The sequence below is a fragment of the Gymnoscopelus braueri genome, assembly GCF_963280865.1.
Source record: "Gymnoscopelus braueri genome assembly, chromosome: 24".
NCBI classification, from domain to species: Eukaryota; Metazoa; Chordata; class Actinopteri; order Myctophiformes; family Myctophidae; genus Gymnoscopelus; species Gymnoscopelus braueri.
In genome coordinates, this window is record NC_137626.1 from 13331155 (window position 1) to 13343969 (window position 12815).

Below are 12815 nucleotides of genomic sequence, written 5' to 3' on the forward strand. Positions count from 1 at the left end.
GTCAAGGACATGACAAAATTGAGAAAATAGCAAACCTCTTATCTCCATATTTTAACTTTTTGTGATTTTTTTTGTAATTATCAAATTAATGTCCTTGATCATATACTACAGCGTCACACAAAAGTATCAAAAGTAGCAGATCTGCAAGCTCGAGCTTGTAGATCTGCTACTTTTGCTATTTTTGAATTTCAATCCTGAAAAGTAACAGTTGTGGACATATGAGGTTTCCACCCGACAGAGACGATATAGTAGTTGTTGTTGGCGGATTGCTATAAGCAGATTATAATGCATTATGCATAAGGCAGTATGTTTATAATGCATTATGCATAAGGCAGTATGTTTGTAATGCATTATAGAACGTGGGCTTCATAGAAAGTGTTACTGATTTTTCATCTTGGATGTCATCATCCTGTCGCCCTGTACCCAGTGTCTCCACGGAGAGAGACCAGTCCATGAGTGAGAAACCAGAGTCGCCCGTACCCAGTGTCTCCGCGAAGAGTGACGAGGCCGACTGTGAGAAACCAGAGTCGCCTGAAGACTACGTCTTCATGGAGAGTGACCAGTCCATGTGTGATCCTGCTGGGCTCGAACATGAACCCCAGGCTGCTGCTGAGGACAGGTCAGAATTTGAAAGAGAAAAGAGGCTAAACTGACAGGAAACTAATTAGAATGGGAAACTGTCGAAAATGAGCCACAACTTAACCCATTCGATCCGGGAACGCGTCTGTCTCATTTTAAGATTTCTTTGGCTAGATTTTTTTCTTTTTAAATAGCAGATATACAAGCTCACAGGGCGGCACCGAGTGCTGCGCCATGAGCTTGTAGATCTGCTATATTTGAAAAAAGGATCGTGAAAATTTGTGCAAATGTTTGAATATATAATTTTTTTACTCAAATCTTTGCTTCTGGGGGTCCCTGGAACTAAATGTTTTGAGATGGGGGGCGGGGGGGGGTCCGTGGACAAATACATATAATTTTGGGTGGTCCTTCACATGAAAAAGTTTGAGAACCACTGATATTATAGCAACATAATTATTATTAGATTTTTTTTACTGTTAAGATTTATAGAAGACATTTGTAGAATCCCCAGAAGCAAAGATTTGACTTAGAAATATTTTCTTTAAAAAAATATATATATTCAAAGATTTGCAAAAAAAAATATCACAATTTAAAAAAAGAAATAGCAGAAGCTCGTTGAGGTTCTGCCATTATTCGGTCTTAATGGGTTAAGCGTGTGTATGTGTGCACACACATGCGTGCATGGGTGGGTGGGGTATTGTTGTCACATTTATAAATGTATATCGTCACTGTCGGGCAGAAACCTCTTATCGCCATATTTTAACTTTTTATGTTTTTTCCCCCCCGTAAATGAATGCCTTAATTACCTCGTCATACTACAGCGTCACACTTTGAATTTGAATCCTGAAAAAGTTACAGTTTCGGACATACGGTTTCCAACCGACAGCAACGATAATATATGTTGGTGTTAATCAAATAAACAATGGTCTTGCAGTGAACTGATTCTGCCTCTGAGGAGAGTCAAGGCAAAGCGGTGGCGAAAATCAAGGTCTTCAGAAAAGTGAGTAATTTTTTTATCATTACCCGATCATAACTAAGCATCAACTAAAGTTTGTGTTCTCATATCAACAGAAGAACGCAGATCCATTCATTGTGTTCATTATGTGTTTCAACTTGGTCCATATAAATGGGTACCTAGTGCGTTGACAAGGGGCTCCTGACCTATGTCAGTATGTCAGTAATGTCAGAAAACGTGTTGTTTTTCTACCACCATCAACCACCATGACAACCACCATGATGTGAGTGTGTGTGTGTGTGTGTGTGTGTGTGTGTGTGTGTGTGTGTGTGTGTGTGTGTGTGTGTGTGTGTGTGTGTGTGTGTGTGTGTGTGTGTCTGTGTCTGTGTGTGTGTGTGTGTGTGTGTGTGCGCGCGTGTGCGTGTGCGTGTGCACGCCCGTGCGTGATGTTTCCCCACAGAGACCACCAAGAGAGCTCCCAGGATCTCATTGGTCAGTCTGCTCAGGAGCAACAAGTAGACCTGACCTCTATATTCAAGGTGAGTCAGAGTAAAACAACACCTTTTCTACATGTTCTGCCACAGAGTACAAATTAAATGAAAAATTATTAGTTGTTCAAAATAGACACAATCTCTAATCTGTTGTTTTGAAACCAGTGGACTTTTTCCTTTCAGGATGGTTGAAATAGTAACTTTATTATTTTGCATTTCAGCTGCTTGAGGAGAATCTTGGCGAGTATTTGAAGGACGACCTGGAGAGGATCCAGAGTGTTCTTACAACAGATTACCCAGAATGCTTAGAGAGTTTGAGGGATGAGAAGGAGGTTAGTGGTGAGGACGAGAAGCAGAGGAGGCAATTCAGAGAGGGAGTTGTGAAGATCACACAGCACTTCCTGAGGACTCTGAAGCAGGATGACCTGGCTGAAAATCTGGAGAGCAGTAAGAAAGTCTTCATTCACTACTTTAACTTGAAGGAGAGCAGTAGAAAAAAGTATATTCACAGCTATAACATGATGTAGAGCAGTGGTTCTCAACCTGTGGGTCTGGACCCCCAGGGGGGTCCCCACATGATTTTGGGGGGGTCCCCAGATGACAGTGAAGTGACAATTTAAGGACTTTAAGACCTTCTTAATACCCAAAAAAAATAGATTAGAAAGAAAAAGGCCATCACTGCATTAAAAGTAATCAACAAACTATAGTATATAAAATCTGGTGAAACATTTGCCAAATTGTCAAATAAGAAGGTGGCAAAATTTGTGAAAATAGCAGATCTACAAGCTCACAACGCCTCGCAAGCTTGTAGATCTGCTATTTTCACAATATTTATCAGTGGAACCGAGTCAAACTAAATGTAATGTGTCAACTCCTACAATTCCAAGTGCTTGTCAGGTGGGGGGTCCCCAGTTCAAATATGATCATTTTAGGGGTTCGCGGCCTGAAAAGGTTGAGAACCACTGATGTAGAGCAATCTTTATTCATAGTTTTAACATGCACCCAATGTGATTGTTATCAGCCTATTGAATAGGCGCTCTCTATCGTGTCAAGACTGTATCTGTCTCCACCCTCCATATTCCATATGTACGGGGACTGACCCCCACGCGGGCAGTGACGTGGATACTCTTTAAGAAACACCTGTAGTGGCCACGCACTGATTATCCATACGCGTAAAAGCTCTGTGTAACTTTGATTACTTGATTTCCGCGAGAGCAGAAGCAGACGTGTGTTATCTGTCTCAGCATTTGAGTGGAAGAAGTTGTAGCGTGTGTAATTTGAACATATAGCCAGGGGTGCACATAACTGGTGCGCAGGTGCGCATGCGCACCCTAAAATAAATTCTGCACGGCACATCAGACGACGCGAGGCGCTTTTGCGTACCAACAGTTGGGACAGGAATTTCCAAGCTTTAATTTTTTAGCAAAACTAAAAAATAAAAGCCTGGCGATCGAGGCTAGGAATTTACTTCCTGAAGCCACACTCACACAATCACGCTAAAGCACGCGTCGGCCCCACGTACAGCCATTAGGCGCAGGGGGAGGGGACGCATGCTGCACGTGATTGTGTGAGTGTTGCCTCGCATCCTGACACACAGACAAGCTGCGACTCGCAGCACGCTGCACGCAGCCAGCAGCGGCTGTGTTACAGACACTCGTCACCGATGATGAACGCACCGTGACGGTGCAAAATATTCCGTGAACGTCCCAATCTGGCGGACGAAATCAGTGCACCCCTGCATTTAGCGTTGTCCACGTTTGTAAAAAAACAAAAGAGCTGGTCTTACGAGGCTCCTCTCTGGATTGCTGCGTGGGTCATTATTACGCATGGGATGGGGGTGCAGCAGCTGATCAGCTTGCTGTTCTTCTCACGTGAAATCCGACCTCGTCGGAGGAAACGGCAAGTATGCTGCTTACTTACTTACTAACTTCCCATCGCTCCCAGTGGAGCATAGGCCATCGACACTCTTCTTCTTTTCTGCCTCTCCCCAGCTGGTTCCCTGTCTCCTGCGCTCTGCCTCAGTGTCCCGCCTCCAGGTGTTCTTAGGCCGCCCTCTCTTCCGCTTCTCCTGGGGGTCCCAAGCCAGGGCCTGGCTTGTAGTTCTACCTGCAGGTTTCCTCAGGGTGTGACCGATCTATCCCCACTTTCTTCTCAGGATCTGTTTCTCCACTGGCTCCTGTCTCCCTTTCATCCAGAGTTCCTCATTTCTGATTTCAGCTCATTATTCGGGCCGTTCAGGCTTTGGAGATGGGGCAGCTGGCAGAACAAGGCTGGAGGGCCTCCAGTTTTGATGAAGAGGCGTATCAGCCGTGCTCTTTTGCTGTACCATTGCTCTTTAATGTAGAGGTACTTTAACAGTTTGCTACACCAGCTGAGGCCCATTGCTGGTCAGGTCTATGTAGATGGCATTGGCTAGCATGTGTGGATGGTCGTGAGAGGATTGGCTGTGTGAACTGCCACCTTCCATGGATCAGGCCTGAGGCGGCCATAGCCTGCCTGGGGAGCAAGAGGCCCCGGTTGTCCCAGGTTCGATTCCAGGTCAATGTCTCTGAGCAGACACTTAATCCCTAACTGCTCCCCCCTCCACGCTCCTCTGTGGGCAGCACTCAGCTGGAAGTGAATTTCCCCTGTGGGATGAAAAAGGTCTCAATTATGCCAGATGCAATTAAGCAGTTGCATCTGGCAGGGCCTTGGCCTCCCTTTGGATGGTGAGGAGCCACCTCTGGTTGTCTCAGTCGCGGTTACAAGCGAACCTGTCTGCTTAGGCTGCCTGTGGTGCCATCTACCATGTTTGGGCCGGATGCAACTACAATGCTTCAACAGGCCCAAGATGCCTGCCGGTGTGCTCGGTCAGATGTCGGGGATGCTCCGGCATGGCCATGAGCAGCGCCTCAGCCTGCACCACCCCAGCTGGCTTCTACAGCTCCAGGTGACCTAAGGGTCCAGTTGGAGGCCAACTGGCGGGGTAGGCTTCTGTGCTCATCGCAGCATCTGTGCTCCTCCCAATATGGGAGGAGCACAGATGCTCTCAGGTTTGCCTTCGACGGCAGAACCTTCGAGTTCTGTGTCCTCCCATTTGCCATATCTCTAGCCCAACGCACGTTTAGAGTTCCTGGGCATGTGTTTGGATGCCAGAGCAGGGACTCTATCCCTTACTCCAGTGAGACAGGCCGCCCTCAGGGCTTGCTTGCTGGCACTTTTGCACTTCCAGCCAGTGCTGAGGAACCACCATGTGAGAACAGACAGCACAGTGGCGGCAGCATATATCAACAGGTAAGGGGGCCTGGGCTCCCCTAGCCTTGGGAGTGGGCGCATCCCCAATTCAAGTCCCTGAGTGCGATACATGTGCCTTGTCAGGTAACGTTACAGCGGATCAGGAGAATGGGGCTAATGGCATTGACATCTTTTGGCTCGAATAATTCTTTCATTGCTTTCAGTGGACCCCCCCCCCCCCCCAGCCCTTAGCAGAAAAACTACAGCTTATTTTTCATGACTTTGAAACCACATACTTAGAAAAAAAGAAGTAAACATTCTAATTTGCTGGGTGGGTTATAACAAATGGTTGTGTGGTCTAACAACATTTTAATACATAATACTGCTTATAGGCCTACTCATACCGGGTTAGGGTACTTCCTGTTTACGGGGTCTTTAAAGAATATCCACGTCACTGCCCCGTGGGGGTCAGTCCCCGTACATATGGAATATGTAGGTTCGAGAGACAGTCTCTCCACTCAGAGCACCTGGGTTACAATGTAATGTAATGTAATCTTAAAGCTGCACTATATAACTTTCCTCTTCTACCCCGGATTTGAACCCGGTTTCCTGCGTGTGCTGAAATGTTATCCTGTGTCTAGGTGAGACATGACCTTTGACACAATCTAAATGTCTCCAAGATTTTTTTTTAATGAATGAAATGTGATTTTGTCCAATCTGTATGGTAGAGTATGGTATTACAATATAACTTACACCATTGGGGTGGTTGAATTTTGTCTCCCTGCTCTTCTATTGAGACATTTAGATTGTGTCAAAGGTCATGTCTCACCTAGACACAGGATCTGACACAAATTTTAACCTGATCAAGATAAAAATGTATCCCCTGAGCAAGCAGACAGGCTCAATTAGCTCTATGGTAAAAAAGGAAAGTTACATAAGGATTTTTTAGCAGTGGGAATGCAGTTTTAATGTCACACACGTGCACACGCACGCAAACACACGTGCACATGTTCACAAATATTCATTGTGGGCTCGTTTTAGTTTGATGTTCGATTTCAGTTCAGTTTTAGTTTTAGTTAGGAAAAGACTAGTTTTCGTTTAGTTTTTATTTAGTTTTGTTCTTTATTTATTCTAAGAAATGCCTTGATATTTCATAAAAGCTAAAAATGTAGCATAATAGAATGCATGTCAAGTCAACATGTTGAAGAATTATGATTTATTTATTTCCACAGATTACTGCTATTACTGTGTAAACAGTAAATCATCACTTTAGGTCTTCAATGTTTTAGCAAACCACATTGATAGTGACATATCGCATCGACTAGCTTTCTCTTTCAATTATTATCAGTCCTTCCTCTTCCATCAAACCAGATAAACAATATACTGTATTTGACTTGAAATGCAAAGCCTATCAAGGTGTGTTTATTAAGTACTATTGTATAATCAAAGAAACGTCTAATTGCAACCCTACTCTGGAAACCCTAAAAAGAATACCAGCTGATATGTTTTTGTTTAACAAGTGCAGTTGCATGTCTCTCATGGGAGTTGTAGTTTTTAAATATGTTCATATATTAGAAGTTGGCAGCATCAAACTGTAGGTACCCCAGGGGTGCTTAGGGGATGGGAGACACATTATGTACATACATTTTTTATTTAAACTGTTGGTATTTAGACTGCTAAAGTTAGTCAACTGAGTCATTATCACACCAGAAATGTAATTCCATGTCAAGTGATCAATTATGATATAGCTAGTGATTCATGACAAAATAATCATTGAAACGACTCGACTTAAACTGCAGTTTAAATATGGTCAATATTTGAGATAATCTGATATCAAATTGAAGATATTTTGCTCACTACAGCAGTAGATCTCCTTTTAACCTCTCATTTGAGGCCAACATTTACCATAACATGCACTTGATGTCCTTGTTCATTTAGAAACTCTTGCTCCTGTGTGTCAACAACAACTCAAGTCTAATCTGATGAAGAAGCTTCAGTATAACTCAACACTTCTGAATGAGCTCTTCACAGAGCCCCACATCACAGATGTCAGGAGTAGAGAGCCCAATAATGAACTTGAGGTCAAACAGATTGAAACAAAGTCCAGCAAGGATACCAGTCTGGTCAGGAAACCATCCACAACAGAAACAACAATCAAATTAGAAGACATCTTTAAACCTTTACCTGGACAAGATAGAATCAGAACAGTGATGATGAAGGGAGATGGTGGCATTGGTAAAACAGCCCTAACTCAGAAGTACACTATGGACTGGGCAGAAGACAAAGCCAACAAGGATATCCACTTCATGTTTCCATTCACTTTCCGAGAGCTGAATTTGATGAAGGAGAAACATTTCAGCTTGGTGCAACTTCTCCATCACCTTTTTGGTGAAACCAAGGCAGCGGAAATCTGCACATTAAAGGGGTCCAAAGTTGCTTTCATCTTCGATGGATTAGATGAATGTAGGATTCCTCTATTCCAGAACAATGAGATCTGGACTGATGTCTTAAAGCCAACCTCAGTAGATGTGCTGCTTACAAACCTCATCCAGGGAAACCTCCTTCCCTCTGCTTGCATCTGGATAACTACACGACCTGCAGCCGCCAATCAGATACCCTCTAAGTATGTTGACAGGGTGACAGAGGTGAAAGGGTTCACTGAAACCCAGATAGAGAAGTACTTCATGAAGAGTTGCAGTGATGAAGAGAAGGCCAGAACAATCGTCGCACACATCAAAACATCACGAAGCCTCCAGACCATGTGTCAGTCTCCACTCTTCTGTTGCATCACTACTACAGTTCTGGAGGACATGTTGAGAACAGCAGAGAAAGGAGTGCTGCCAAAGAACCAGACTGAGATGTTCATCCACTTCATGGTAGTTCAGTCTGAACAGAAGAATGTCAAGTATCATGACAGAGCTCAGACACAATCTGACAGGAATCCAGACAATAGTCAGGCCATTCTGTCTTTGGGAAGACTGGCTTTTGAACAGCTGGAAAAAGGCAACCGGATCTTCAGTGAAGCAGATCTTACAGAGTGTGGCATTGATATCAGAGATGCATCAGTGTACTCAGGAGTGTTGACACAGATCTTTAAAGAGGAGCGTGGGTTGAAGGACAAGGTGTTCTTCTTTGTACATCTGAGCATTCAGGAGTTTCTGGCTGCTCTTTATGTCTTCCTCCAATTCGTCAACACTGGTGTCAACCTTCTCTCAGATCCACAGGCATCCAGTCCTGTCAAAAAGTCAAAGTCAAAAAACCCTCTCTTCAAATTCTTCAAGAGTGCTGTAGACAAGGCCTTACAGAGTCCAAATGGACACCTAAACATGTTCCTCCGTTTCCTGCTCGGCCTCTCGTTGGAGACAAATCAGACATTCCTACAAAGACTACTGGAACATCCACAGACCAATCAGAGTCTATTAGAAAAACTTCCGGAACTAATGAGAAGTAAGTCACAGACCAATCAGGAAACAGTTGAATACATCAAGAATAAAATCAGTGACAACCCCACTATAGAAATAAGCCTCAATCTGTTCCACTGCCTGAATGAGCTGAATGATCACTCTCTAGAGAAGGAGATCCAACAGTACCTGAGGTTAGGAAGTCTCTCCACCGGCAAACTCACTCCTGCTCAGTGGTCAGCTCTCGTCTTCATGTTGCTGACATCAGAAAAGGAGCTGGACGTATTTGATCTGAAGAAATACTCTGCTTCAGAGGAGGCTCTTCTGAAGCTGCTGCCAGTAGTCAAAGCCTCCAATACAGCTCTGTAGGTGAACTGATAACTGGATACATTTATTATATTAAGTCATCTTTCTTTTACAGGTTAGAAAATATACTAAATTGATTTTATCGCTATTGGTTCTTCAGGCTGAGTGGCTGTAACCTCTCAAAGAGAGGCTTTGAGGCAATATCATCTGTTCTCACCTCCAACTCCTCTAGACTGCGAGAGTTGGTTCTGAGCAACTATGATCTGCAGGATTCAGCGCAGCTGCTCTCTGCACTCGGGAGTCCAGACTGCAGACTCAAGACACTCAGGTCAGTATTCATGAAACTGAATTAGATGACCATTCATATCCTGACTTAAATACATGTGGAGTTTCCCCTGATGAATTGAGTTGTTGTTGTTTTTTATCTCGGGGGTTGGGGGCAACTCCAGTCAATAACAACTGAAAACAATTACAAATATGTGAATAGCTTTTTATTCTTTATTGCCACTTTATTCTTTATTGTACTTTACTACAGTGTGGAACTATTCACTGTTGACGTAGTCTAATTTTAACCTCACAACCAGTCTTGCTTACAAAGGACACATCCTGAAACACATGAAATTACCTTAAAAATACAAACATGTCGATTTTATTGCTTGTTCTTTAGGCTGAGTGGCTGTAACCTCTCACAGAAATGGTGTAGGGAGTTATCATCAGCTCTCAGCTCCATTTCCTCTAGTCTGGTAGAATTGGACCTGAGCAACAATGATCTGCAGGATTCATTGAACTTGCTCTCTGCGGGACTTTGGGGTCCAAATTGCAAACTGCACACTCTCAGGTCAGTATTCCTGAAGGTGTCCAACAGATGAACCTGTTACCCTGACTTAGATACATACAATGGGGAGGGGGGAGTAGCTATCGTAAAACAATATAAAATATCTGAATTGATTTCTATTTGTTAAAGTAAGTAAACATCTAGGCTATACTTTGATTTATTTGCACTGAGTCAGTTGCTTAAAAATGTGTCTGCTTTGCTAACAGATTAATGTTGACATTGTCTATGTCGATGTAAATCAGTCATGAGTTTTTTCCAACTCATCTTGCTGTGTAGAGGGGCATTCCAAAATTCATTTTGCGTGTCTTTTACATTCATTTTATTCTAGACGAGTGTTTAGTTAGCTTAATTAGCTCCCATAACACAAGTAAGCACATATGACACATAGCAGGTGTGTCAGTTATTTTCCATTTCCCACACCTTGACACCGTTTTGTGGTGGTTATTGTGACAGCCAAACATCCAGAAATGCTACGCGAATGTCAAGGTATGCAATTTACACCTGTGACTTGGCCGATTATATCATTACTAGGTTAGGGCTGCTATGCGGCCCTCACATCTATTGTTCGGGCCGAACTATTTAACATATAGACATAAAAATAAATAGATGGGGTGAAAATATAACCCCTATTCAATTAATTTTATTTATTAATCATGAAAATATGAGTAAATAATTACTAATTGAAACATTTGAATACAACATTTAAAGATACATTTGTAAAAGTTGCTCTTTAACACTAGTAACTGTATACATTTAATATGATTACAGAAAAACACAAAGAAAATGCAAACATTGATTTTTTCACTAATGTTCCTTCAGGCTGAGTGGCTGTAAGCTTTCAGAGAGATGCTGTAAGGAGTTCTCATCACTTCTCAGCTCCAGCTCCTCTAGTCTCACAGAATTGGACCTGAGCAATAATGATTTGCTGGATTCCGGAGTGCAGATGATGTGTGGTGGACTGGGGAGTCCACACTCGAGACTGAAGACACTCAGGTCAATATTCCTGACGCTGTTGAACAGATGACCATTCATGTCCTGACTGCATGGAGTTAAATCTGATAACTTTTCTTTTTCTTTTTTTGTGGATTGGTTGATGGCAGACAATAGCTATTGTAAATAATATAAAGTGTATTTAAAACAATTGCTCATTCATGCAAGTCAACGGTGTGGAACTATTCATGTATTTTTGACTATATTACACCAGTGAAGGACAAGGGTTTTGTTTTTGAAAAAGCAACGATAACATGTGCTCACTTCCACTGAGTCCTCTAATACGAAGTTTGTTGGCTTCCAGTGAGCCCACTAATAACTGGATTTATAAAAAATGTTATGTGATCTTTCTTTTACAAGAACAAATATATAAAATACAAACATTGATTTCATCACTAATGTTTCTTCAGGCTGAGTGGCTGTAGCCTCTCAGGGAATTGCTGTAAGGAGTTATCATCCGTCCTCAGCTCCAACTCCTCTAGTCTGAGAGAATTGGACCTGAGTAACAATGATTTGCAGGAATCAAATGTGACTCTGCTCTTTAATGGACTGGCAAATCCACAATGTAGACTTGAGACACTCAGGTCAGTATTCCTGAAACGGTTCAAGATTCAAGAGATGTATTTGTCACACTCATACAAGTGTGTTCAACGAATGACATTTTATGCTATGTTAACTTTTTTTGGTGCAGGGACTATAGCTATCGCAAAGAATATAAAACATACACAGAATCAAAGTGAGAAAAACAGGAAGAACAATTGTATTTGTAGATAACTTTGCCAAAGCTAAAGTGCAGATATCAAGTTATGCCATTTCAAATTCAGCTTTGATCATTTATGTGATTTTGAACTTGACTTTGGATTTGACCTTGAAAATACACTTTTATTTTCTCCATTGATTTTTATTCACTACTGTCTCTTCAGGCTGAGTGGCTGTAAGCTGTCAGAGAGATGCTGTAAGGGGTTATCAGCAGTTCTCAGCTCCAACTCCTCTAGTTTGAGAGAACTAGACCTCAGCAACAACGATTTGCAGAATTCAGGAGTTAAATTTCTCTTTGGTGGACTGGGGAGTCCACATTGTAGAATCAAGACTCTCAGGTGAGTATTCTTGTTCAACAGATGAGCATCGGAAAGGCTAACAATTGCTGTAGTTGTAGGGGGTGGGGGGCACTGACAGTAGTTTGTCAGTGTATAGCTGTGTGCATCTGATATTACTCCCAAGTTAATGGTAAAATTATTATTATTATTATTTATTTTTTTAAATTTAAAGACAAGGAATAAATAACGTTTAAATGATCATAAGTGATCATTCTTTTACAGAACAAAATGTATTAATGTTCATTTTATCACTAATGTTTCTTCAGACTGAGTGGCTGTAGCCTATCAGAGGGATGCTGTAAGGAGTTATCAACAGTTCTCAGCTCCAACTCCACTAGTTTGAGAGAACTAGATCTCAGCAACAACGACTTGCAGGATTCAGGCGTGAACCTCATATGTGGTGGACTGGGGAGTTCACACTGTAGACTCGAGACACTCAGGTCAGTATTCCTGAACCAGTTCAACAGATGATCATTGCCAAAGGCAATAGCTGTAGTTGTCCTTCTTCACTCATATAAGTGTATTTAGGGCAACATTCCCATTATGTTTCATGATAATTCAGCCATTTTGTCCTCATGTTATTTGCTAAAAGTCAAACAGACAGAATGGTGCAAAAGTATAACCGTTCAACTGATTTTATCATTACCCCCCAGAGGTAATGATAGAATCATAGAACTTCAGAGAACTTTTTCTCTATTTCTCTACTATTTAGAAAACGCATCAATATATATATTGACAGTGAAGTACATTGAAGCTTATGTTTGAGATAAGCATTGTATTGACATAACCAGACTCTCTCCCCCCCCTTCCTGTGTGTGTGTGTGTGTGTGTGTGTGTGTGTGTGTGTGTGTGTGTGTGTGTGTGTGTGTGTGTGTGTGTGTGTGTGTGTGTGTGTGTGTGTGTGTGTGTGTGTGTGTGTGTGTGTGTGTGTGTGTGTGTGTGTGTGTG

The 12815-nt window shown here is 42.3% G+C and overlaps 1 protein-coding gene across 2 annotated transcripts in view; it reads left to right on the forward strand.

Annotated features, from left to right (window-relative positions):
• LOC308080682 (uncharacterized protein) overlaps positions 1–12815 on the forward strand; it is a 34709-nt gene that overhangs the window by 19182 nt on the left and 2712 nt on the right. For both annotated transcript variants that reach the window (XM_080422609.1, XM_080422610.1), the window contains 11 exons: positions 428–619; positions 1514–1579; positions 1995–2073; positions 2247–2472; positions 7177–9004; positions 9106–9273; positions 9613–9783; positions 10600–10773; positions 11181–11354; positions 11694–11867; positions 12134–12307. In XM_080422609.1, the coding sequence (XP_080278735.1) occupies positions 428–619; positions 1514–1579; positions 1995–2073; positions 2247–2472; positions 7177–9004; positions 9106–9273; positions 9613–9783; positions 10600–10773; positions 11181–11354; positions 11694–11867; positions 12134–12307 (3426 nt within the window). The remainder of the gene's footprint in view (positions 1–427; positions 620–1513; positions 1580–1994; positions 2074–2246; positions 2473–7176; positions 9005–9105; positions 9274–9612; positions 9784–10599; positions 10774–11180; positions 11355–11693; positions 11868–12133; positions 12308–12815) is intronic.